Below are 24,965 nucleotides of genomic sequence, written 5' to 3'. Positions count from 1 at the left end.
ATTCTCGAATAGGGTACCATGTCTTTCAAAGTAAGCTTAATAGTTACTTGATAAATTGTTACAAAATTTATTTTACAAAAATGGATGATAAGAGTAAAAACATACAACTTCAATACGATGTTACAAATATAACAAACTAACACTAATTGTTTAGATTATTTAATACAATATTACAAATACTTGTATCAATACCATTAATTAAACCTTTAGGAGTAAGATGAAAATGAATATGAGGAGGGAGAGAGGTATTTGTAGACACCCAAATGTGTCTCCCCAAAAACCAAACCCAATGATGAATACTTTTCACGTTGCTTGATTATCGAACAAAGTTAAAGCGTGAAAAATCTTGTGATGCGGTTGTTTTAATAAAAATCTTTCTTTCTATTTTCGAAAATCTACTCTATTTATGAAAATAGTCAGTCTAGTTTAGTTTGGATTATGATAAGGGTCCAATAATAGTGTAGTTGAGTCGAGACGGTAAAGAGCTTTCCAATGATATATTATAAAGCAATTAGTCTAAGGTACACCCTTGTGCACCTTAGATAGGTGTAACAACATAGCCCAAAAGCCCAATTACACACAACCCAATTAAAAAAAGCCCTAAAACTAAAAAACATGAAAACTGCAATGCACCAACTCACACCCAATAAATGTAACGTCACTTCCAAACTCAAAACTCTTCTTCTATATGATTTTTTCTCTCCTCTTTTTCACTTTTTCTCTCCTCTTTTTCATTTTATCTCACTATAAAACTGCAAAAACATCAATGGACATTAGAGAAGAGACGCAAAATCAAAATGATCCTCCCTAAAAAAAGGCCATTTTATGTAAATTTCGCTTAATTTTGTTTGAATTTATATGATTATCACTTAATTTTGTTTGAATATTGTTCGATACTCTATTGTTCGAAATTTTTTATTGGAATTGTCAAAAAAAAAAAATATAGTGAAATCAAACGGATACCTTATGTTCACCTTTTGAAATGCATATGTTCATATTTTGAATTCTTATGTTCATATAATGAATACTTTTGTAAACATTCTGAAATGCATATATTCACTTTCTAAATCTATATGTTCATATTTCTTATGTATATGTTCACCTTCTGAAATGCTTAATTATGTTCATACGCATTAAAAAATTAACCAATGCATATGTTTATATTTTGAATGCATATGTTCATATTTTGAATACTTATGATGCATATGTTTCATAATCATATTTAAATTTTATTTCTTCAAATTTTTTATGTTCATAATCAAATAACTTATATTCATAATAATATTTTATATCTTCATAATATAAATATTCATAGTAAATATTTATTGTTCATAAATATTCTCATTAAGTCTGTTTATGCATATGTTCTCTTTCTTAATAGCATATGTTCATATTTTTTACGCATATTTGAAGAACCTATGCATATGTTCATATTTTGCATGATTATGTTCATTGATAAAAAAAAATGCAGAAAATCAGATGAAACACATATGAAATTGATCAAAGCTAAAAAAATCAATTCATATGAATTCAAAAAATCAGATAAACAACCAATTCCATATTGTAAGAAACAGATTCAATCGTTAAATCAAAACAAAACGAGAAAAATAGAAAAAAAAAAACAGAGGAAAAAGGAATTAAAGAAGGAAGGAGAAAAAACAGAGCATAATTTGTGAATTCAAAGATTCATATGAACCTTAATCAATTGAAATTAAAGCACATTATCGAAATTCACAAAAAAAATTCATACTTAATAACTACTTTCATGTTGTAAGAAACAAATTCAATCAAAATAGTGTAAAAAAGGGGGGAAAAACAGAGGAGAGAGAAAATAAAAAACGAAGGAGAAAAATGGAGGAGAAGAAAGCTAATGTTCACTTTCTCAAAAGCTAATGTTCATATTATGTTGTTGTTACACTTATTTCTAGGTGCATGAGTGTACACCTAAGAATATGTTATTATCAAGCTCAATTCCGATGAATAAAGAGGAAGTTGTGGTCCAAATACTAAATTGGGTTTGAAATGGTTTTATTGCCTAATAATCTAGTGAAGGGCCCATTAATTATTATTCCTAAAATTATTAGGATTGATTCTAATTTTTCTAGAATAGTTTAGAAGGTTATTTTGAATTCTAATAGAGTTAGGATTGATAATTATCTTTTTAGAAAAATCATGATTTTGGTTTGAAATAAAACAGTGTTTTATTATGATAAAATCCGATTTTTAAATTAATAAAAATGGAGTTTAATAGCTTAATTATATTAAGAAGAGGATTCCGTACAAAAGTGCATTTTATCTTTTAATTATCGCCAAATGACAGAGTCTGTCGCCATGCATGATGCTTGTCGTTTCGCGCTGGGCTCTGTCGCTGGTGACAGGGGTCAGCTTTATTCCGATTCAAATTCTGATTTTTTTTCTATCGTTTCTGAACTATTTTCTTATAAATAGGGCCGTATTTCCCCGTTTTCATTCACTCAGAATCATCAAGATTCAACCATCCTTAACTCTCTGAAGCAATAGTTTATTCTTCTCTTTTTCTAAACTTTCCCCTTTTACAAAATTCTACATTCACAAGTCCTAGACACACCTAGCCAAGTTCGAAGTTGCCTTCGCCCTACACGTGAAATGTTTATAATTTCTGAGGGTTTGGTCCCAAATCCCTATTTCAATTGTTTAAATTAATTGTTTGATTTAATATTTTCCTTGAAGTTACTAATGTGTGTATTTTGTTATTAGAAAAAGATATGAGGCATCAAAGTAAGTAATTCGATTATTTACTATCCTTTTGATATAAAAATCATGTTTATAATTTTATATTAATTCCTAGAATCATGTTTAGGGTATAAACTAATATTTCTAATATCATTTATATTTCTAGTATCATGTTATGATGCTTTTATTGCTTTCTAGTATTATGTCTAGGATGCCTCCTATTATTAACATCATGTTAGTATCATGTTAAGGATAAAGCTTTGATCTTTATTGTTTAGTGACATGCTAGGATTTGTTATTAATCTTGTTAGTATCATGCCTAGGATCTTGCTAATATTGTTATGCTTTATTGAATATTATTATTAAGATGATGATTATTTATTGTTGCTTGATATAATTATTGTTATTGCTTGATCACACTCTCTCTTGCAGGATTAAAGGGAATTTGTACTTGTAATCACACTTGATAAGATAATTAATAATCTTGTTTAGCTTAATATGATTATAATTCAAGTGACCGCCAATAATAGATTTATTTGTGCATTAATATTCAACCAACATGGATAAACAGGTTTAGGATTAACCTAATGGTTGTATGTTAATCAGAAAACGCACATGAATATGAGAAGAATAAAGTAGAAGCCTATTTTCAGGGCAGGTTCAATCTATTTTAGGTTGGATTTGTACCTTCATCCCCAATATCCAGTCATGGTTCCGAATCACTATGGAGTTAACGATCTCATGGATCGTGAAGGGGTGTAACTTTCACCATGTGAACGGTTTACAAGTTCCTAAAACTTGTTGGCGACTCTTTTGCTCTAGCTTTCTTCCCTTTGGACGCCATCATGCTTAAGTGTATGATCACAGTGTGGCTCAAATGTAGGATGCTTGAAATATTCTCTACAGTATGTGACGACTTTTATACAATTTTGATATAAGGCTTTATATTTGGGATTAAATGATAAGTTTCGGTTTCGTGTACCCTATAGAAAACATGTACTAACATGGTACCCTACAATTTCCAGGTTCAAAATTTTATTACCTGGAACCATTGCAACAAGTTCCCAATTTTATTACTCGGAACCGGAACCAAAACCATAATCAAAACCTGATCTACAGGTTTCGGTTCCAAGTCAGGTTATCCTGAATTTTTGCTCACCCCTACCTCCTATTACTAATATCATTACCTCCTATTACATATTAGGGCCTATTCTGTTTTATTAGAACAATACTGAAAACTAATTAGACAAGATCCCATGTTTGAAATCGCAGCACTTCCATTATCTTACAGTTGAATATGCACCCATAACAGACACTCATACGAGTAACATAGATTAAAGCTTTAAGATATAACACTTTAAGATATATTGTAGCCACTTGTCCAAGTTACTATAATCTGCAAAATGAACAAAACTTACACCTTATGAGACCTAGTATACATGACATAATACATCAAAATCTAGAATGATTAAACTAGAATCAATTGCATCTTACAAGTGATAAAATGTCCTAGTGATTTCTAGTTCATTACCAAAGTCACAACAAGCACCACAACATATTCGAAAGTTAACAAACTGACAAATGATGATTTGTTAGTTGTTTCAATGTATTATAGGCTTTACAGCAGATTATCACTACATGTTAGTTTGGAGTCAACAAGTCAACCAAGGTGTAATTCAAATTTTGGTACGTAGAAAAGCAAGAAAAAGTATCTACACTAGAGAGGAGGAACAGATATGCAAGGAAGAAAGAAGAAGACAAAAAAAAAGAGGAATTGGGGAGGAGAAGAGGGAAATCGAAAGAGAAAAGGAATGAAAAGGGGGGGGGGGATTAGGGCTCATTTAATGTCATGTGCCATTGGGTCAACGCCAGAGTAGCCGGTCATATATCTACTCTCCGACACTAGATGGTAAGTTGCGACATAAATTAAGAAAATGGTGGTCTTTTACATCAATTTTTTAATAAAGTCGTTCTTTGCACAAAAACAGGACTAAAAAAATGGTTATATGCAAAAGACTCTTAAATTATGCATAAATTCCCTCCATCTCAAAATAGGAGTATTATTTGTTTTCCGCACATTTTTTAACAAACATAAATTTAAAGATGTCTTCTCATCGTAGGCTCATAGCTATCTTTAGATGCTCTTATACTCGATGCACATAGTCCCTTTATCTTATAATACAAGTATCATTTGTTTTTTGTACATATTTTAACAAACATAAATTTAAAGATGTCTTCTCATGGTAGCTATCTTTAAATTATGCATAAATTCCATCAATCTCAAAATATAACTTACACATATTTTTACAAACATAAATTTTAAAAAAGAAAGGGAAGTTAGAAGCAGGAAAGAATGTGAAAATTATATGTTTCAAAAGGAAAATGTTGTCTATCCTTTACAACGTCAACTACTAGAAAATGAAATTTAAGGATTTATGTCATCATGCAACGATATCAAGTTACATTCCAAAAAGAATAAGTAGCCAGCCAAAAAATCCCAACACATCATAGTATCTCTTACAAATTTCTGAATTTCTTTCTAACTGATCTATGACAAACCCTACAAAATGCTGCCTAGATGTTAGCAAACCGCATCACAACATCTTGGGCATAGAATATGCTATAAGCCTATAAACATCATTCATGATGATGCTACTTCAGTAACCCAGATTGTTAATCAGGGGAGAGACCAAAGAATAAGAACAGTAAATGAAAAACTTTACAAAAAATAAGCTATAATGAGAAACTGGTTTAAGCTATGCTGAAACAAGACCCACATAACCTGCTAGAACTGCCAAGAAGGCTGATATGAAGTATGCACCAGTGACAATCGATGGTTCTTTCATTCCGCATAATTCAAGGTAGTGATGCAAAGGAGGAACTTGAAAAAAACTACGTGCTTTCCCCTGTAAGCCCTCAGTCGTCCTGAAAGGAAATATCTGAAACTCAATATCAGTCAGAGATCTTGCCAAAGCTCCTTGTATTGCCTGGCAATTAAGCTCCTATAGAATAAACAACACACACACACACACAGATACACACACACATTAAAAGTTGATGCCTGACACCTAAATGTTTCATAATCATCACCATTTACAAAGCACTAAACATATAAGTTAAAGATGAGAGACTACGATGCCAATTGAGATGGAATAATTGAAGCAATTTCTTCAAGTATAAAGAACTTGCTTAAGCTTTGCGTTTATAAACCTATTGAACATGCACAACAATAATCCAATATGGATTTGGAGAGATTCAAATTGTTCGGATTAGTGAAAACAAAATCAAGAACGATGAACTAGATAATATGAACATATCAAGGTATGTAAATAAAGAGACAATACAATGTAGTATTGACAACGAACAACAAAAATACAAAGCTTTATGTAATTCATTTACAATGTGTTAGATTGTTAGCTACATTCACAAGTATGTGAGATGAAGTTTTATTTTCCATATCTAGGTTAAAGCTTAAGGAGTCATATAATATTCCCAAATCGAGAACATAATAAGCCCAAACACAAAACACAATCACAATACAACGTAAAACCACGGGGATCATCCGTAGGGGTAAACATATTCAAGGCATATTCACGAATTATAAAACTTGATTTTTACGTTTGGCAATATACAACTTTAATAATAAATATAACAGACTACTAATTTATAAAAATTGTTATTTTGATGGTCAACATTGATACTAATCTAACAAGATTTTGCATGATAACATATTCTTATCATATACATTAGTGTGGTAAAAGTTAGTTTTAGAATAGTTCAAAGTCTTTTATTATCTTAATTTACTTTTCTATTAGTTTTTTATAAAACTAAGAAGGGAAGTGGAATCCTAAAAAAAAGAAAAGTTGCATACAAGAAGACTTCACAAAACTACATCTAATATCAAATAGGCTCATGGAAAATAGGCTCATGGCTGTGTGGTTTATAACTTTGTATGACTTGTACTTTGTTGCACTTCTCATATAAAGTCTACGAAACTTCATGTAACACAATTGCAACCCTCCTTGTTCCTTGGCCCTAATCTCATGTTAGACTTTTCGACTTGCTATATTTAACACATATACACAAAATATAAACTTTATTCATCTAGACTAATACTTCCTTCCTTTTCCTAAGTGTTGCTCACTTTCCATTCTCATATGTTTTTCTAAGTTCTACTCACTTTTACTTTATTCCCATTATGACAACCTTTATTTATTTTTATTCATATAAAACCCCACTTTGTGGGGTCCAATTATATTTAATAAAACTCATATTCTTTATCTCTCCTCTAAAAACAGTAACCACATGCATGGTCCCCCATTTCTACTTTTTCTTGGTTTACGTAGCTACAGTTGTAGTAAGACTTGGGAAAACGAAGGGAGCCGAAAGAAAGTTACCAAAATGCATCATCATCAAACATGAGACAATGAAAAACAAGCAGAAAATCAATGACATCTGATATGTGAATTTTTTTTTTTTACCAATAGATATTAGGAAATTTTGTCAAAAACCTCCTTTTAAAAGCATGTTTTTGTGAAAAACCTCCTTATAAATTTTTTTTTTTGTAAAATCATACCTTAACAAATTTTTTTTTTTACAAAATCATACCTTTTGACGAAAAACGGGGTTTGATCCCGTTTTCAGGCGTTGACCACCCACGTGCATATCACGTGTGCAACGGAAACCACCCAGACCCACCACCAGAGTCCACCACCATCTAGGGTTCCCTGTTCCCCCCGCCGGTGACGCTACCCCTGCCCCAACCCCACCGTCAGTGACCGTCACCCAGAACCCCAAAACCCGTCGACAACCCTCCCTCTCCTTCCTCTTCCCACCGCAACCAGAACCCTCCTAACCCGGTGGCTATCTCCGCGCAACCACATCACCATCAAGCCTTCACTATTTCTCACCATCTGCTCCACCGCACCACCTATCTCCGCGCAAGCACAACAACATCAATCCCCAGTAGCCTCCCATCTCCACCGCTGCAACACCACGCCAATTGCAACCCCAATTCGACCCCTCAATTAAGCCCCAAAATCAGAGATTCGACCCCTCAATTAAGTCCCAAAATATTGTCCTCCTCCAAAAATTATATTCTTGTTGTTATCCGAGGAAGCGTCGCCGGCGGTCAGAGCCTAGGGTATTGTCGCCGGAAAGGGAGTGGTTGGGCAGGTTAGGGTAGGCGAGTTGCGAGGGTCTGATGTGGTGGTGCGTGCGGTATTCGATTCCGCTGTTGTTGTTGGTGTCGATTGGTGGGGTTGTTGTTGTTTGCGTGGGTGTTGTGGGGGTGGGCGGGGTGGTTGGTCTTTGGTGGTGGGTTAATTTTGGGAAAACTTTGGGATTGGGTGGTTTTCCGTTGAACTTGTAGGTGGTTAACGCCTGAAAACGGGGTCAAACCCCATTTTCCGTCAAAAGGTATGATTTTGTAAAAAAAAAATTGATTAAGGTATGATTTCGCAAAATAAAAAAAATTATAAGGAGGTTTTTAACAAAAGAATGCTTTTAAAAGGAGGTTTTTGACAAAATTTCCTAGATATTACTTCATTCCTAAGATTGCAACGTTTGCACTTTTAAACTATTCACACACTTTTCTTTAATCACATATCCTGAGTCATGCGTAAGGAAAAATATGGTCATGTGGAGCCTTGATAGATTCGTATACATATATAGTTGCACAATATCAACTTTTGGTATTGTAACCATTGTTAAAATAAAGGTAAGGTTTAAATTTTGCTTTGTGAAGTGTAATCCCTTCCATATGAAATTATCCAAGCAATGATGGATTTTACAAGAAATATCACTCATCCTCCAATGTGTAGCCATAAGAATTTTGTAAGAACCTTACCCATAACCTATTATTTTAGTAAATATCATTTTGAAGAATTTAACAAACTAGAAAGGAGGTCAAATTTAGGTAATCCATGAAGATGTTCTAATAATATAAGGAATTTCTTTTTTCAAATTCTTTGCTTTGCCAAAAGTTAAGGTGGTAATGACCTATTTATAATCTATAAAAATGTAAACAAAAAACATATTCCTAATAACTATATACTCCATTTTTATTTTATTTTTTAGTGCATCACGGTAGAAAAGTTTTAGGAGGGTGAGTTGAATAGAATAAACAGAAATTTGTTGGGAATTAGAAATTACAAGAAAGACAATGGGTTAATAATATTCCAAGGAGTGAGGAAATAAGTCAGGACCATGATAGGAGAAAAATGAAAAAAAAAAAATTAATACTCCCTCCGTCCCTTAATGACAGTCCCTTTCGGTGAAATTTAACATGAATTAAGAAACTTAAATATGAAGAAATAAAAGTACATTAAATTTACACGGGATATGCAAAAAAGTAGAGAGAGAAAGTATAAAAGTAATACGGAAATGCAAAGTTTATATGGGGAAGCTAAATTTGTACAAATATAATGCAAATTGAAGGGAGTTTTGGTAAATAAAAAAATAATATTAATGGTTGTTGGAAAAAACAAATGGGGTGAACATTTTAAAACTAAAATTTGGTCAAAAGAAACTATCATTAAGGGACGGAGTGAGTCCAAGGAAGTGATGCACTTAATTTTTTTTATCTTTTTTTCCATGAGTATTATTTTAACCATTCGCAAAATTTATACGAAACACTCCAACTATTTCAAATCAATAGTCAAGCAAAACCTATTTGATCGAGAGCTAATTTAAAATTGACATGCAATTACATTTTCCACAATAACCTTATAAGGAGATAAACAAAACAACACATCCAAAGGAGGCATTAAATGAAATAATGAAACATAGCCTACATACGACTTAAGGAATATTTTTGCCTTCAGTCACCATATTAATCTGAATCCTTTGCCTATTTAAAATCTCACTCTACATTTAGTTATTTAGTTATTCGCCATCCAAATGAAAAAAATTATGTTCAAATCTTTCCTGGAAAAATCACCATGAGATTTTTTTCTTGTTCCAAGACTTACAACTACATACACATTTTCTATATTTTTTTGGTCCAACAGATGGCTATAAACTATAATAAAGAAAGAGAGTGACTTTGACCCTTTTCCAAATCAGTTTCCAATTCTGCTTCAATCATCGCTGGTACAGTGCAACAAAACTTTTGTCCTCTTGTTGAGAGAGAGAGAGGGGGGGGGGGGGGTGTGGAGGGTGGCGAGATACATTAAAATCATGCATTAAGAGCATCAATATCCGGCAACAGAATAATGGCTCAAGGATGTTCAAATGACAATTGACCAACGAATCTTAGTACTCACCAACCATTGAAAACAACCACTTTCTACCCTATCCATGGTTTGCTATAATCATTTGATAACATAAATAAACACCGTACACTGAGTTTGTGTGATAATGATAGGCCATAAACACATGAATAATCAAGTACAACATTCAGATCCAACAGACATTTAATCGGAAGAATGAAAAACAAAGAAAAAGAAAAAGAAAGGGGAAGGAAGTGCCTGAAGAGCCTCAGTATGATATGATTATAGGTGCAGATTTTAAATATTTTTTCAGCTTACATTATTATGTCAGAAGCACAGACATAAATGATAAAAGTCTGCCAAAGAATAAGAAGATTAAGAACAATATAATATTTAAAAATTGGATGTTATGAAACAGCATATTATAAGTAAAAACTCTAAACATCAAAGCCAAGTAAATTAACCAACATATACCTGTATTACCACAGCAATCACTTCAATGACTAAAATTCCTGAAGCAATGAAAAGGGGTATGAACATGCCACTACATGAAGCCATGGCAGCTAGGGCTCCACCTATCGCCAAGGATCCAGTATTACCCATTGTTACAGATGCTCTGTAGCGATTGTGCAAAAGAAAACCAACACAAGCACCTGCCATTGATGTTCCAAAAACGGAAACATCTAGTTTCAAGAGAAAAGTTCATGAGAAGCAGAATTGAATGGGTTATATTTTTAAATTCTAACGTAATTATATGTACATCAAAAAGTTTAATTTCCACAAAGGACAAGCTGACAGCAATGAGTTAATCATAAATGACAAGCTCATATAAGTTTATACAATATACACATGCGTCAAGCAATACTGCACTGGGAAAACCGTTACAAGGCTCTTAAGTAGGTGTAGAAATGGTAGTATTTGTATCCAAGTCACAACCAGTGAAACTCAAGTACTCTTTTTGTCTCAGAAGTAACAAACAATATACACATTACCATTTAATTTCATGAAAAGGAACTGACGTAAACAGCAAACAAAGCGATAAGGATATAACTTGCTCGCCACTAAGGCGATTTTGCTCAATACTTGGCAAACGTAAGGATATACTAAGTTCTATCAAATCCATAGCATTAACCACAATTAACTCCTCTTAGTAGATGTCTGTATTAAGTAATGGAGTACAAAAGGTTATAGGATGATTGTTTATGAAAGTCATAAAAGCATGTATAAAAGAGAATATAGAGTGAAATTTTATGGCCTATAAAAACTATAAAATAAAAATTAACCCTGTTGTTTAAGTTGAAAAGATTTGAATAGATTGAATTCTAGTAGACAAAATCCTCAAGTACCAAACAAATTGAAGCACATAATTGTTTTTAATGGGCCTAATCACCAAAGGAAATTGCTAGGTTTATTAGTGGATTGAACTTTAGCAATGTCAAAATGACTATATGGAGCATCAGATTAACCTTCAAAATTGACCTAGGTTAAGCAACTTTGGCTAAATTGTAGAAAATAGGCAAACTTGAGTTAATATTGGTTTTTCATCTAATGAAAAAAAATAACCCAAGAACAGAGAAAGTGGCAAAAGGATGCAGCCCAATTTACATCCAATGCAATAAGGCACAAACATTAACAAGACTCATGAAGGCTATTATATTATCTTGTGTATTTAGAATATAACATAACAACTTTAACTTAGTAATCTTATAGTTTTATTAATGGCCATAACTTATAATGATCTTACAAAAAAATTGGGAGCCTTCTGACATCTTTTATCACAAATTATAATGAATAAGAAAAAAAAAAAAGAAATTTAACAAGAATAATCCAACCTTCCCATCATTCTCTCAAAATAATCCAACCTTTGCTACCTTGGAGATCAGGTAAGTTTTTTTTTTTTTCCTTTTTTTTTATCTTATTCTATCCTCCTCCGATGAATTTTAAAGGGAGGAATGTTAGACATGTAGAAATGTATAGCAAGGGTTATTCATGTAATTATATATATGTACAAACGAATGCATATTTTGGTATCATTGGATGATCAAATGGTACCACTGAACATACAGTGATACTATATATGCACATAATCGTATTATTTATGCATTCAATTGTACTATATTTATGCATAAATAGTACCACTGATGATTCAATGGTACTATATGAACTTTTAGTGGAACAATCAGCATATGATCCCCCATCACGTGATACAATCCGACCAAAAAATAGGTGGGGTCTACCTACAGACCTCTCTCTTCCTATCTCTCTCCTCTTTTCTCTCTCTACCATGTGTTTTTAAAATATTTTAATCAATGTTTGTATTTAGAAATACATAACATTCCTCCATTTTCACTTTCTCATCCTCCTCCTATCTCCTTACTCTAACTCCCCCTTTCTCTCTTTCTCCTTCCTCTTTTCAATGCCTTCCATCTTCAAACATAACCACCCATCTTCTTCTTCCCTCGACCCCATAATCACAATCAACCCTCTCTGACCACCATAAGAAACTACAACCCACCCCTATCGCCACCCAATTTGGCCTTAAACCACCTCAAAACCCTAACTTATTGCAATACTAATGATAATAATGAAATCCAAACCCTTATAATTTGAAAAACTGCATATGAATTGAAAATGAAAATTACTCAATTGATTTTAAATTAATTTTAGAGTTATTTATTGATTTTTTTTTTTATTGATATGATTAATGTTGGGTTAAGATATTGGATTTTTTTCTTATTTGAACAAAGTGTGTGATTGTTTGCTGGTGTAGTTTAATTGTTGCTTCTATTAATTGTGAAGTTGATGTTAGAGATTTGATGTTGGTTCGTGATGCAAAGAAATAGTGGTTGTGGGTTGGTGGTGCAAGGAAGCGCGCATGCTAGTAGTGGCGATGCTCCATGCTCATGGTAATGATCGATGTAGGATTTGCCGATTTGGTGTGTGCTGGTTGCTTTGGTGTTGGGTAGGGATGGGTCATGGTCATGGTTGGGGATGGGGGTGGGGGTTGGCCGAGTGAGGATGGTTTTTTTTCCTCTGTGGGTGGTGGAAGTAGGGCGTGGTGGATGGTGTTAATGGTGACCATGGAAGTGGCGGTGGTGGATAGAGTTAACGGTGGCCATGAAAGGGGAGAGAGATGGGAGTAGGAAGGAGATGAGGGAGAAAGAAGAAAGCATTTTTTTTTTTTGGTTAATAGAGTTAAAAGATTAAAATAAAAAATTTCGCCAATAATTAAGTGACATGTGGATTGGCACCGGTTGTATTGGTAGGGTGACCTGCTAGGGTTGTTATGAGAAAATGGGTAGTAAAGGTTGGATTATTCAAAGGTGAGATTGTTTTGGAAGAATGGAGCAAAGGTTGACTTATTCTCGTTAAACTTTCCTAAAAAAAATCCAAGGAAAAAGAGCCAAAGGGTGCCTAATGTACATAAGGCTCTAATTTAGCCTACGACCCAAAATGCGCCTTGCACTTTTTCAACGGGAGGAGGCTAAGTGTTGGATTAAAGTGAAAAAAAAACTTCAGATAGTTAATAGAAATGAACAGGGAAGCAAAAAGGGAAATTCCAAATTATCTGATAGAGTCCTTAAGATAATGACCAATGAAAAGAATTAAGTGCTGCTAATGTATTTCATCTTTCGCATATTAGTTTTTACACTTACCTTTATTATTTGTCTCAAATTAGTTTTTATAATACTAATTTTGGAAAGACTTATTATTGTTTTAATATATATGTTTTTCCACTACGTAAAGTTAGAATCTTACATTCTCTCACACCCAATCAAAAAGATACTCCACTCTCCCATCACTGAGTATTCAATAAAAGTATATCCCACTATCTCCTTTAGTTGTCAATAAAAGAACAATAAATAATCATAAAACTAATGACCTGAAGGCTAAAAGAATGTGTGATGATAAGGGTACAAGCTGATCTAGGATGGAGGGACCAACTATTGACACCCAAAAGATACATGTACATAGTACAAAAGCCTCACACTAAGAAAACCACATGGAAAGAAAAGAAAGATATATAGGATCAAGCAGACCCAAAGGCATATACATCACTCCTTGAACCAAGGGGTTAAGGATCCAACGGAGGAAGATGCTTAAGTACTAGAAATTATGCAATTAAAAATAGTTGTCGCAACCAAGCATTAAAAGATGAACAACCCGACACCCTTTTCTTTAAAATTGCACTGCCTCATTGTTAAGATAGTAGCTTTACCTGCTACACAAACTTAGACTAATCTAATAAACACTACACAAGCATGAGGTGATATGAATTAGTCTCTCTTATGTCAGGATCAACTAAAACTACAGAACTAAACTGCTTACTCAACCAATTAACCAATTTGGGGTGAATAAGAATCACACCTACTCTCATGAAAATGCATCTCATAACCCCAAGTTTTTACGAAAACTCAAATTCTCAATAATCTCAACTCTTCAAAATACATAATTACAATCTATGGCATTTTATACAAGCAATATAAATTTTAAAGTAATTTAACAAAGATCTAATTGACACATCTATGTTACTCAGACTTGGGTACCCATGTTTGATATGAGTACGTTTCCAAGTATCTGACTCGGCTATTTTGTGAAAAAATTCTCAGATTTTGAAGTAAAATGAAATGTCCAAGTGGCATACCCATGTTCAAGTTTAACAATAGTACTTGAGGTAAAATGAAGATTCTGAGTAGCATTACATTAGAAACAGTTTCACCGGCATAATTTTTTTTAAGCAGTTAGTAGGTAGTGGACTTGTGGGAACCATTACTTCGATTGGTGAAAGGGGGGTTAAATTTCTTAATCATTATCATTGCTGGAAAAAATTGGGACCCATTTCATGAGAAAGATAATATAAAATTGATGAGAATATTCCTTTTTAGGAAAAAAAAAGTGTATCTAGTAAATAGGGATGACCCGATAAGGAAAGCGTGTTACCTAACTGGACTAGAATTAAGCATGGGAGTATCTTTTTTTCTACTCACAAAAAAATCCAATCCTTATAAAGGGACTAATAAAGCCGTGTAGGACTCCTCATAAAACATTAAAAAGATATGACTTATCATAAATATACTAAAATTAAGCTTTAGCTTCCTTGCATGCCAAGTTTCCTATACTATTTAACTACCCTTATAGTAAAATAGTCATAAAACTAATATAACCAACCCAAAATAACATATAATGAATTTGAGATTTGACCAAAGCTACTCAAATCCACATCACGAGACTTATGAGCTGACAAGGGCAGGATGCCAACGCGGTAGGGATGTTCTAATGAGGCTATTCAGCTAAACAAACCATGAAATGAAGCCTAGGCATATGCAGAAAACATCAAAAATCCCTGGAAATCTCGAGATTAAACAAGTCAAATACACTCTTAGACTTGTAAATATGATTTTAAAAACAGGAAGGGTTTAGTTAAGGAAACATTATTTAACTTGGCAAAAGGGAGGGAGGGAGGGAGACTAATAAACTTGTCTCCGCAATCTAGCAAAGGATTAATAAAGATTGACCTGATTCTCTGTGGTACTTAAATTAATATTAAAGAGAAAAAAAAAAGACTAGAGGCTAACATATGAGCAATAATTATTAATTGGAAAAAAAAGAGGAATGCATATTTGTTGGCATGATATAAATCTGTTCTTATTATTTACTCCGTAATTGATATAATAAGGCTCTGCTACAACATAAAATATGACTACTCACCAGAACAAATTGGAAGCACTGCTACAGACATTGCAACAAATGCCAATGCTGCAATACCTCCAGCAAATCCATCTAGTTCATCAATAATTTTATGACCACGGGTCATCAAAATAAATGTAAATACAGTCAGCAAGAGATAATATCCTCCCAGATTCAAAAGGCCAACAGGTGCAGGTAATGGGACCAGCATTTTCCTGCATCTCAGTGCAACAAACAGAAAAATAAATCAGTAGAATATGATAAAATAAAAGCATGATTTGCAAGAAAAGGCTTGTGACTAACATCTAATCACCAATGAGAACAAAAACGTCATATATGCTCACAAGCACGCCCCATTGCAAGAGAACTGTAATATTGACTCAGTAGCAAGAACGATCCTAATCGTTGTACAAAACTCGATATTCAAATTTTCTCAATAAAATCTCAATAATCATCAAAACAGCAACTTCAACAATAGCATACACATATACATTGTTTAAAGTTCTGACAATATTTCCAAATCATAAATTTATCAATTGTTCAATTCTTATAGGATGTGCTATCTTCCAAATAACTCATGCTTACTAGATCCTAGTTATACCAAATAGTGAATACCTACAAAATCCAAATTTTGTAAATGTCTTTAATTAAAAAAAACCATTATGTCGCTTGTATCTTGTGTAACTGATTCACCTCAAAAATCATGCCATGAAACTTTTGTAGAGTGGACAAACGGAGGGACGAAAAAAACCTTGCTCGGATCCATAAATGATCCAAAGAACTGCTTAGTCTCGAAACTTTTACAATCAGAAAATATTTAAATTGCCATCAGCTAAAAATTCATTAGACTAGAATGAGAAAGTATACATGCTGTAAGGTGATGATATATTTTGGGTGTACAGCCAAAATGAAAACCATGCTGCAACAGCCACCTGTGGAAGAAAATCATGTGAGCAACAGAAAACTCCAAAATGCAGAACAGCCAAACAAAAAGAGGACATTTATGATACTCCAATGAAAAACCAATTTTATTTTTTTTTAAAAAAAAGAAACATCTAAAGTATTCACCTCCAATAAAAGCTTTGTCCCTCTAGATAGTCCAAAATTACAAGGCTTTATAAGGCCTACTGTATCATCAAAAAGACCAATCACAGCATATGCCAGAGTCACTAATAAAATGCCGGTAAATTCAGTTGAAGAACCACCCATAAATTTCGCAACGGCAACCCCAATGGGTATGAAAAACACTCCACCAATGGTCGGCGTTCCCTTTTTAGAGTTATACTTGTAAGGCCATTTTCTTCGAAATTTCTGACGAATATTAAATATTTTAAGTATTGGAACAGAGACATAGCCTGCAAATGCTACTAAAGATGCAGAGGCTAAAAAAGGTGACAAAAAGTAAAAGGCATTTAAGGGTTGTCTAACAATGCGCCAAGCACGCCAGTCTACAAATGCCAGGCATATTGTCAAGAAGCTGATCAGTCCAAAATTGCTAACAAAGCCATATATAATCCTGCATCCAAAAGAAAGATCTATCAACATAAATGAGAAGCTTCAGGTCACAACCATTAAAAATAAATATATGATTTTAATTGTTTTCCTTAAGTCCTAGGGACATCCAAGCGCATTTAAAATAAAAAAACCCTGATAATCACTCAATCATTGACACTTGACAGTGCATTATAAACTGTCACTTCTTTGATCTCTCAACTTGTTAGCAGCCAACAGCTCCTTAAATGATGCTGTCCCCTAGCCAAATAGATACGGAATCCAATCTAAGTATGTCTACAAGATCCAAACAGAACATAACTTAGCTCATAGTAAAGCATTTTGATTCTATTTATTTATTTATTTATTTATTTATTTTTTCACAATCCTATTTCACAGAGTTTGATAAGAAAAACTTGTACTTAATGAGGCCATTGCATTTCTGTCATTCTATTCATATGGGTACAGTTGAGACTTTGGATTAAAAATGCTTTGGTGACATCTTGTCCTATCTCTGCAGGGAAACTCACAAAACATCCTAAAAAACAGAAAGCTATTGTGGTAAGAGAAACTGAATTTTATTCTTCAGTTGTGTGGCAACACCAAGTTATTCCTTAAGATGTATAGATAAGTTCATGAGGTTTATAAGGAAATAGAAGAATGAAATTCGGAATCATCTTTTACAAAAATTGAGATGGCAACAAATATATTGAATAAGTTGACCCGATTAATGGATGGGCCGTGACAAATTTTAGCAGCATAATCAATTATTATAATCTTCTGCCAAGAATAATGTCATGAACCCGGCCTAAGGGAAGATGCATTATAGGAAGCTCATAATATGTTTGTTAGGATTAGCTGAAGAGAAAGCATGCACTGAATTTTGCTCTATAAACAAGTAAAAATTATAAAGGAATATGCGCCTGAAAATGTTATTACTATCCAATTATGATCCTTTCCTTCCATTCCCTTGCAAAGGATTCATAATTACTCTATCAACTAGTTGATGAAAGGAATATGCGCCTGAATCACCTTCTTTGATTTCCATTTGCCATAATTTTCTACCCCTTGTACCCCCATACCCCAACCCATGCAACCTAGGGGTGAAAGTATTTGGACAAAAACCGAAAACCGATCCAAACCGAACCAAATTAGAAATTTGGTATCCTCTCGTATTTTAACCATTTGCAAGAGTCCATTGTAGAAGCACCTCTCTTCCTTTTAAGTTTTAACTTTCTCTCTTCTCTTTTTATGCTTTGCCTCCTTTTACTTGAGAGCTATGGGTTAATCTCTTAGAAAACCCTTATAAGAGCATTACTCGTCCTCTAGAGCGATCTAGAGGTTTAAATGGCTCGTCAATTGTTGCTAAAATTAACCGTGATTCCTACGAAAGTGAGTTAGTGTACATTCTCTTATTCTCTAGTTTTTCTCGTTTCTTGCTTGCTTAAATAATTTCATCATCTTCCTTTAAGTTTGATTTTGTTTTGCTCGAGGCAAGCAAAAGTCCAGCTTTGGGGGAATTTGATGAGTGTCATTTATGGCACTCTTAGGCTAGGTTTTCTTTGTAGTTTTATGCTCATTTTTAGTTTTTTATGTCGTGTTTTTACATAATAATGCTTGTTTTGCGTGTTTGTGTGTAAGTTTAGAGAAATGCGTGCTTTTGATTGTTTTCTTACTATTTTAATCATTTCTCGGTTATTTTTCTCGCTTCTTCGTTTCTTTGACTTGTTTTGTAGGTGTGTTGAGTTTCCCGGGGTTTAATTATCGAGGAGGAAGCTCGAGCGCATTCAAGGAAGTTGATGGAGCTAAGTTCAGGAATCCAAGCATGCAATTCAACCTAGCTCCACAAGCACAAGCACCATGGAAGCAATGTTTTGATCCGGAGTGTACAAGTGCTTGAAGAATTAAAGGCTGCCCTTCTCGCGGGCATCGTCTCGAGTGCACCGATGATAGGGATGCTCAGGAGCGCAGAGATCGTTCGAGCAAGCAAAGGAGGCCAGCCACGAGCACCACAGCAAGGGTGCGTGCGCACAGAGGCTTCTGTTTCCCTTCGCTCGATTTGCTATTTATAGCTTTTGACTTTTCTTTTTTTAGGGACACGACTTTATTTGTACTTGACTCTTATTTTCCAGAAATAGAAGAGAGAGAAAGTAGAAGCTTAGGATTACTTGATTGTACTTCAATTTGATCTATGATTTCAACTTGATCTTGGATTTCTTCTTCATTTGTGAGATTTCTTTCCTTTGAATTTACTTTTATTGCAATTTCCTTTAATTCTAGAATGTTTGATTTGAATTTTAATCTTTGTTTGAGAAATTGTTGAATGATTTAATTTCTTCTTGATTAAGCTTGAAATGAATATGTTTGTGATTCAATTTGTTTTGTTTTTCAATTTAACCCTGATTACTGAGTAGAATAGTTGCTAGGGAGAAGGGGAAGCATACTTGATTGATGATTTTTGTTAGTTGATGATCCTTGATAGATTGAACTGTTGCAATTAAATTGGTTGACATAGTTGTGCATGTGATTAATTAGACTAGGAGTGATCAACCTATAAGATTAATCTAGATTGCATTGCAAATATCAATGACATGAACCCTTGATTTGAGAATTGCTTAATTGATTGAATTTGATTGTGATTTTCCTTGTAAGCCATTCATAGTGAACCTTGGCTTATAGGAGATAGCTTTTGGATAACATTGGTTGCAACTATTGTTTGTCCTTTATAATGTTTGAACTGATGGATGGATCCATCAATTAGCATAATCATTGAGCTTGTATGTGGAACCTATATCCCTAGTTTTTAGCATATTGAATTTCTCGATTTATCTAGCTTTTTTATACCTTAGTTACCAACTATATCTTTCTACAATCTTCGAAGTAGCTTGACATAGGCTATAGCTTGTACCAACCCAATCCTTTGGGTTTGACCCTTGACTTACCATATACTCGTATTAGGTTTGTTGAGTGTTTATAAATTTCGTTTGATTCTAGGGAAGGGTAGAAAACGGCCTACATTTTCCCTACGTCATGTAGTCAATTTCTGAACTAGCCATTTTTCAGACAGTGAGAGAAGATAATCCTCATGGCTTCATCTATTGTACAAATATAGCAACAAATCCAAAAAATTTCACCATTTATACATCTGAATACCTTTCAAATAACTCAGAATAATCCTAACTTTGGAGTACAATGTTCATGTACAGATAGTAATTACAAGTGATCTTAGCTCTGTCCCATTGGTTAATGTTTTAGAAAATTGACTAAAGATTATCATTATATATATACAATACATAATCCTACATTCCTATGAGACATCGTTAGATTCGTCTCATTTTGTAGTGTAAAAATATCAACTTTTTATAACTTTTGCTAATATGTAATTAAACATATTAATTGCCAAAGGTGCATCTAGAAGATCATGCAAAAATAGACACTAGAATATGGGACGGAGGGAATGCATTTTTTTGGACATTTACTAGAAGTACAATCAGGTTTTAATAGCACATAAAACTATAGTAAGAAATAAGGAATACATCCCCTAAAAGTTAGATCTATTTTGAATTAATCCAAAGGTGGGATTAAGATGAATGAAAATTTAGATTTTCAATGTGAACCATGTCTATTTATAAATCGCTAATCTCTGGCTAACGAGATCTCCTACATGGTACTCCATGACAACAGTATCAATATGTCAAACACTCACATACTCAACCACTGTCAATCCCAACTGCGGCAACCCAAAAAAGGGAGTAAAAATATAGAAATGGTCCCTTCCTTATTTGCTCCAACAATTGCCTTTCAATTCCTTTGAAGTCACTTACAAAAAAAAATGCATTAATCTGTGTCCTCCTTACCAAGCCTTTGGATTTCTATCATGCCCTGAAGGCCTCATCATTTGTAATTCTATTTTCCTACAAGCTAAATTTACATATTTAAATCCAAAATTCCAAAACATTAAATGAAAAGGAAGCCCAAGAACAAAAAGACATAGATACCCCCTAGAGCCTAGGTTATATACAAAAATCATAAACTGAACCCGCCTTAACAGGCCCTCTCACTACATGGTGGTGGTGGTGGTTTTGTTATTACTTGGCCCAATCCTTCTCCTCCTGATAGAAGGGTATATTATTGGTGATTGATATAGAATGATACTAGGCTCTGTACCTGTCTTTTTTATGCATTCTCCCAAGCAAGGCAAGTCTAGAAGCTGTGGCAGTTAAAGCATCTTCTGCAGTAACAAACTGCCTTTTAACTCGTGGCATATCAACATCGTTCATGGGTGTCACCAGAATCTCCCCATCACTATCTTCTCCATCACTTGAGAAAATCATGTAGTCACTAGTGCCCTCATTGTTTCCCCAGTCATCAAATGAGGATATACCTACAGAATCCTAGAAAAAAATAAATGCAATTTATCAATGAAACACAAACTTTCAAAGGTGTCCTCTGCTATTGACCCTATAGTCATCAAGCCATACTAGCACCATTCAGAAGGACTTTGAAACGAAAGAGTGACACTAAATACCTCATCCATGGACCTAAGCTGAACCACATCATGCTTCAAATTGTATCCTTGCTTCCAAATACTAGTATCCCGTAACTGTTGATTAACAAAAGAAACTAGTATAATATACATGATCCTCACTTGGATAAAACACATGACAAGGCGATAATTTTGGATCTTAAGAATTTTTAATTTGAGGGCCATAAAATACATTACCAGAAGTACCGTGCAGGCGTGCATACACATCATGCACAGAATTATTTATGCATGATTTCTAAGATATGTTTTTGACCATTACTTTCTTTTATCCTTAATTTTTACAAATTATTAAATTTTTAAGAAATTTGATAGTACGCACCAATAAAAAAATCTACAAAATCCCATTTGAATCTTTTATCATACATATGTCGTATGACATAACTATCAGAAATTCCAGTCAAGGAAAATTTACTGTTAAACTTATAATAAAAAGGAAGAATATCACAAGTTGACTATTTATGATATTATAAAATTAGTAATTAGTGAAGTAACAATATTTTGATTAAAAAAAATAGAGCAGAAATTAAATTGTAGAATTGATTGCTACATGTCGTTTAATTGTTAATCTCTGAAGTTGATGTCATGATGGGGTTTTTGGGGCAGCTTCTCAAAGCAATGATGAGAGGTTGAGAGAGGTAAAGAATTATGCGGATTAGTGATTACTGTTGTGTCAGTCTATCAGTGATTAGTCAAGTAGCAGGCTCATTTTGAATCCAAAGTTAAAATCAAAGCATAAGAGGTAAAAACCATAAACTAAACCTTCAACCATAAGGTTACACTTTTAATTACATTAGCCTTTTGGCATGCATAGGTTGTATAAAGGAAATCCGGGAAAATATATACTCCCTCCGTTTCTTATATCTTGCAACAAAGGGGGTAGCACGGTTCCCAAGTCAAAACTTTTTAAGCATACTTAATAAAAAATAAGGGCATGTAAATGATGTAATTAAGGAGGAGAGAGGGTGAATAATTTATCCAACTAAAATAGCAATTAAGCAACCAAAGTCAAGCACCACCACTAATGAATGCACGCCACCCACAACCATCACCCAAACCACCGGTCTACCACCCAGACCCGTGCCACCAAACCCAGGAAACCATCAAAACCACCCCTGCGAAACCAACGACACCGCCAGATCTAGACCCACCGACACCACCAACACCAACTAAACCACCACCATAACCACCCAGATCACGCTCCCAAACCTAAGAAACCACCAAAACCCCTCATCTATCCCTACGAAACCACCAATACCACCGACACCACGACCAACAAATCCACCTAACGAAACCACCGACACCACCAAAACCACCAAACCCCCCCCCCAACGAAACCACCAAACCCACCAACGAAACCACCAAACCCACCCAGCACAAACCACCAACGACCCACAAAAAAGCAAAAAACCACCAATCCCGACAAACCACCAAATCCCCTACGAACGGTGAACCACCAAACCCAACACCACTGATGACCACCAAAGCCACTAACAATCAGAGTTGAAGAAAGTCTGACGAACTATTGATTTGATTATGAGAGATGAGAGATGAAGAAGATGAAATGAGAGATGGAGGAGAGAGAAAGATAGTGGGTTTGATTATTTGGGTGTGATTTCATAGATAAGTAATTTAGATTAGGATTATAATGGGTTGTAATTATGTGTAGCATTATGTGTTAACAATTTTTTAGTAAGGGTATATTAACAGCAAAAAGTTTCCAAATAAGGAAAATTATGAGTTTGTTGCAAGCAATGTGAATCACCCCAAAATGGCAAATGTTGCAAGAAATAAGAAACGGAGGGAGTATTATGAATTCTATTACTACGTGCAAAGTTAATTGTAGGGAAAGGAAAGGTGAACATTGAGATATATTCATAAAAGATACTCAGTTTTGAGTTATGGGAGATTTGAAAGAAACATCACTACAAATAAAGGGCCTGGTTTGACACTTGGGAACTTGGTGTTATTGGCCTGGTTTGAGTTTTTAACTAGGAAGATAGATTCATTCTCTTCCATGGTGTTAGAAAAGCAAGAACCAAAATCGTCTCTATACAATAGTCAATTGGTCACAACAAACAATCTTATCAAATCAATTCACATTCCACTATCGCTTATTTCCCCAAAAACTTCATCATTCTTCCAAAAACAAAACACTTGAATTATCCTAAATGGAGAGGCCAGAGACTACAGAAACATCAAAGTCTTAGTCTCAAAATGATTTGGAGTCGGCTAACATGAACCATCATACGCAATCTTCATAATGATGTGGAGAGGCCAGAGACTACAATAGCTTAAACATCTTCTCTTTCCTCACAATATCCTTTATGAATTTCTCTCCTCCTTCACTGACACTATGCTATTCCCAAAAGTTTAGCACCAAAGTTGTGAAGGCTGTATACATTAACATGTGCATTGCACGAGTTAAATACAAGTATTAGTTAAACTTAAAATCAAAGCCTCCAACAATCAACTGAACTTTTGATCAAATAACCTCTTTTACAACTTTAATTACCCCAAACAATTCGAATTCATCACACTTCTTGACTCGCCTTAAGTCGATACAATAACAAAATTTGGCATCGGAGCCACTAAGGTCATGACATAAATCAAATAATTGGTACATTGCACGAATTAAGACATCAAAACATAAATTAAACATCATACGGAGTAACAACCGATCAGGCGATCATCATTTTAAAACTTTTGCCTTTCCCGTTCATCGATCAGATAACTCATGGTATAAATCTCAGTAATACAAATAAATTAAACTAAAATATAATAAATTCTAAATGGAAAGGGAAAAAAAAAAAAACCATGTCTCAGTATATTATAATTTGCAACGCATTAAAATTATAACGGATGAAATTGAAACAGCAGATTGACATGCAATTAAATAAAATGGAATTCAAATATTCAAAACATTAGTGTACCTGACGACAACGGCAATGATTCGTAGAAAACAAAAGAGAATTAGTAATTCGTGGATAACTGCGAGATCGAAAAAGCGTCAAATCACGAGGAAATCGAAGAACTGTAGAAGAATGTAATTGCATGATTACTATGATTGAAATTGCAAAAATAAGAATAGAATTGAATTTGAAAATATAAAAAATGAGCGGGGTTTGTAGTTTGTTCAGGTTAAGTGGTTAGTTAAAAGGAAAGAAGAAGAAGAAGAAGAAGAAGAAGAAGAAGAATAGTAGGAAAATGGAGTCAAATAGAATGGAAAGGATTTTGGAAGGTGTAGTAGTTGGCCAGTAGCTTGTATTTTTGCACACTTTCCAACGTGCTCATGCTCTGCCTACGACGGTTTTTGGAGG

The 24,965-nt window shown here is 34.0% G+C and overlaps 1 protein-coding gene across 3 annotated transcripts; it reads right to left on the bottom strand.

The window, feature by feature from the left end:
* Positions 1-5,063: 5,063 nt before the first annotated feature.
* On the bottom strand, positions 5,064-24,965 carry LOC110689741 (phospho-N-acetylmuramoyl-pentapeptide-transferase homolog). Of its 3 annotated transcripts, XM_021866537.1 has the most exons (8): positions 24,579-24,965; positions 21,631-21,705; positions 21,270-21,496; positions 16,680-17,127; positions 16,479-16,543; positions 15,633-15,826; positions 10,398-10,606; positions 5,064-5,651 (listed from the first exon to the last, which is right to left on the bottom strand). In XM_021866537.1, the coding sequence occupies exons 1-8, from the start codon at positions 24,699-24,701 to the stop codon at positions 5,469-5,471; spliced, it is 1,524 nt and encodes a 507-aa protein (XP_021722229.1). In that variant the 5' UTR covers positions 24,702-24,965; the 3' UTR covers positions 5,064-5,468. The 3 variants fall into 3 exon arrangements, with proteins under 3 accessions (XP_021722229.1, XP_021722223.1, XP_021722238.1); XM_021866531.1 differs by lacking the exon at positions 24,579-24,965 and having other exon boundaries at positions 21,631-24,572; XM_021866546.1 differs by lacking the exon at positions 24,579-24,965 and having other exon boundaries at positions 5,543-5,637; positions 21,631-24,572.

The sequence above is a fragment of the Chenopodium quinoa genome, unplaced genomic scaffold (genome assembly GCF_001683475.1).
Source record: "Chenopodium quinoa cultivar QQ74 unplaced genomic scaffold, ASM168347v1, whole genome shotgun sequence".
NCBI classification, from domain to species: Eukaryota; Viridiplantae; Streptophyta; class Magnoliopsida; order Caryophyllales; family Amaranthaceae; genus Chenopodium; species Chenopodium quinoa.
The sequence above is the reverse complement of the archived record's forward strand: the minus strand, read 5'-3'. Positions and strand labels throughout refer to the sequence as shown.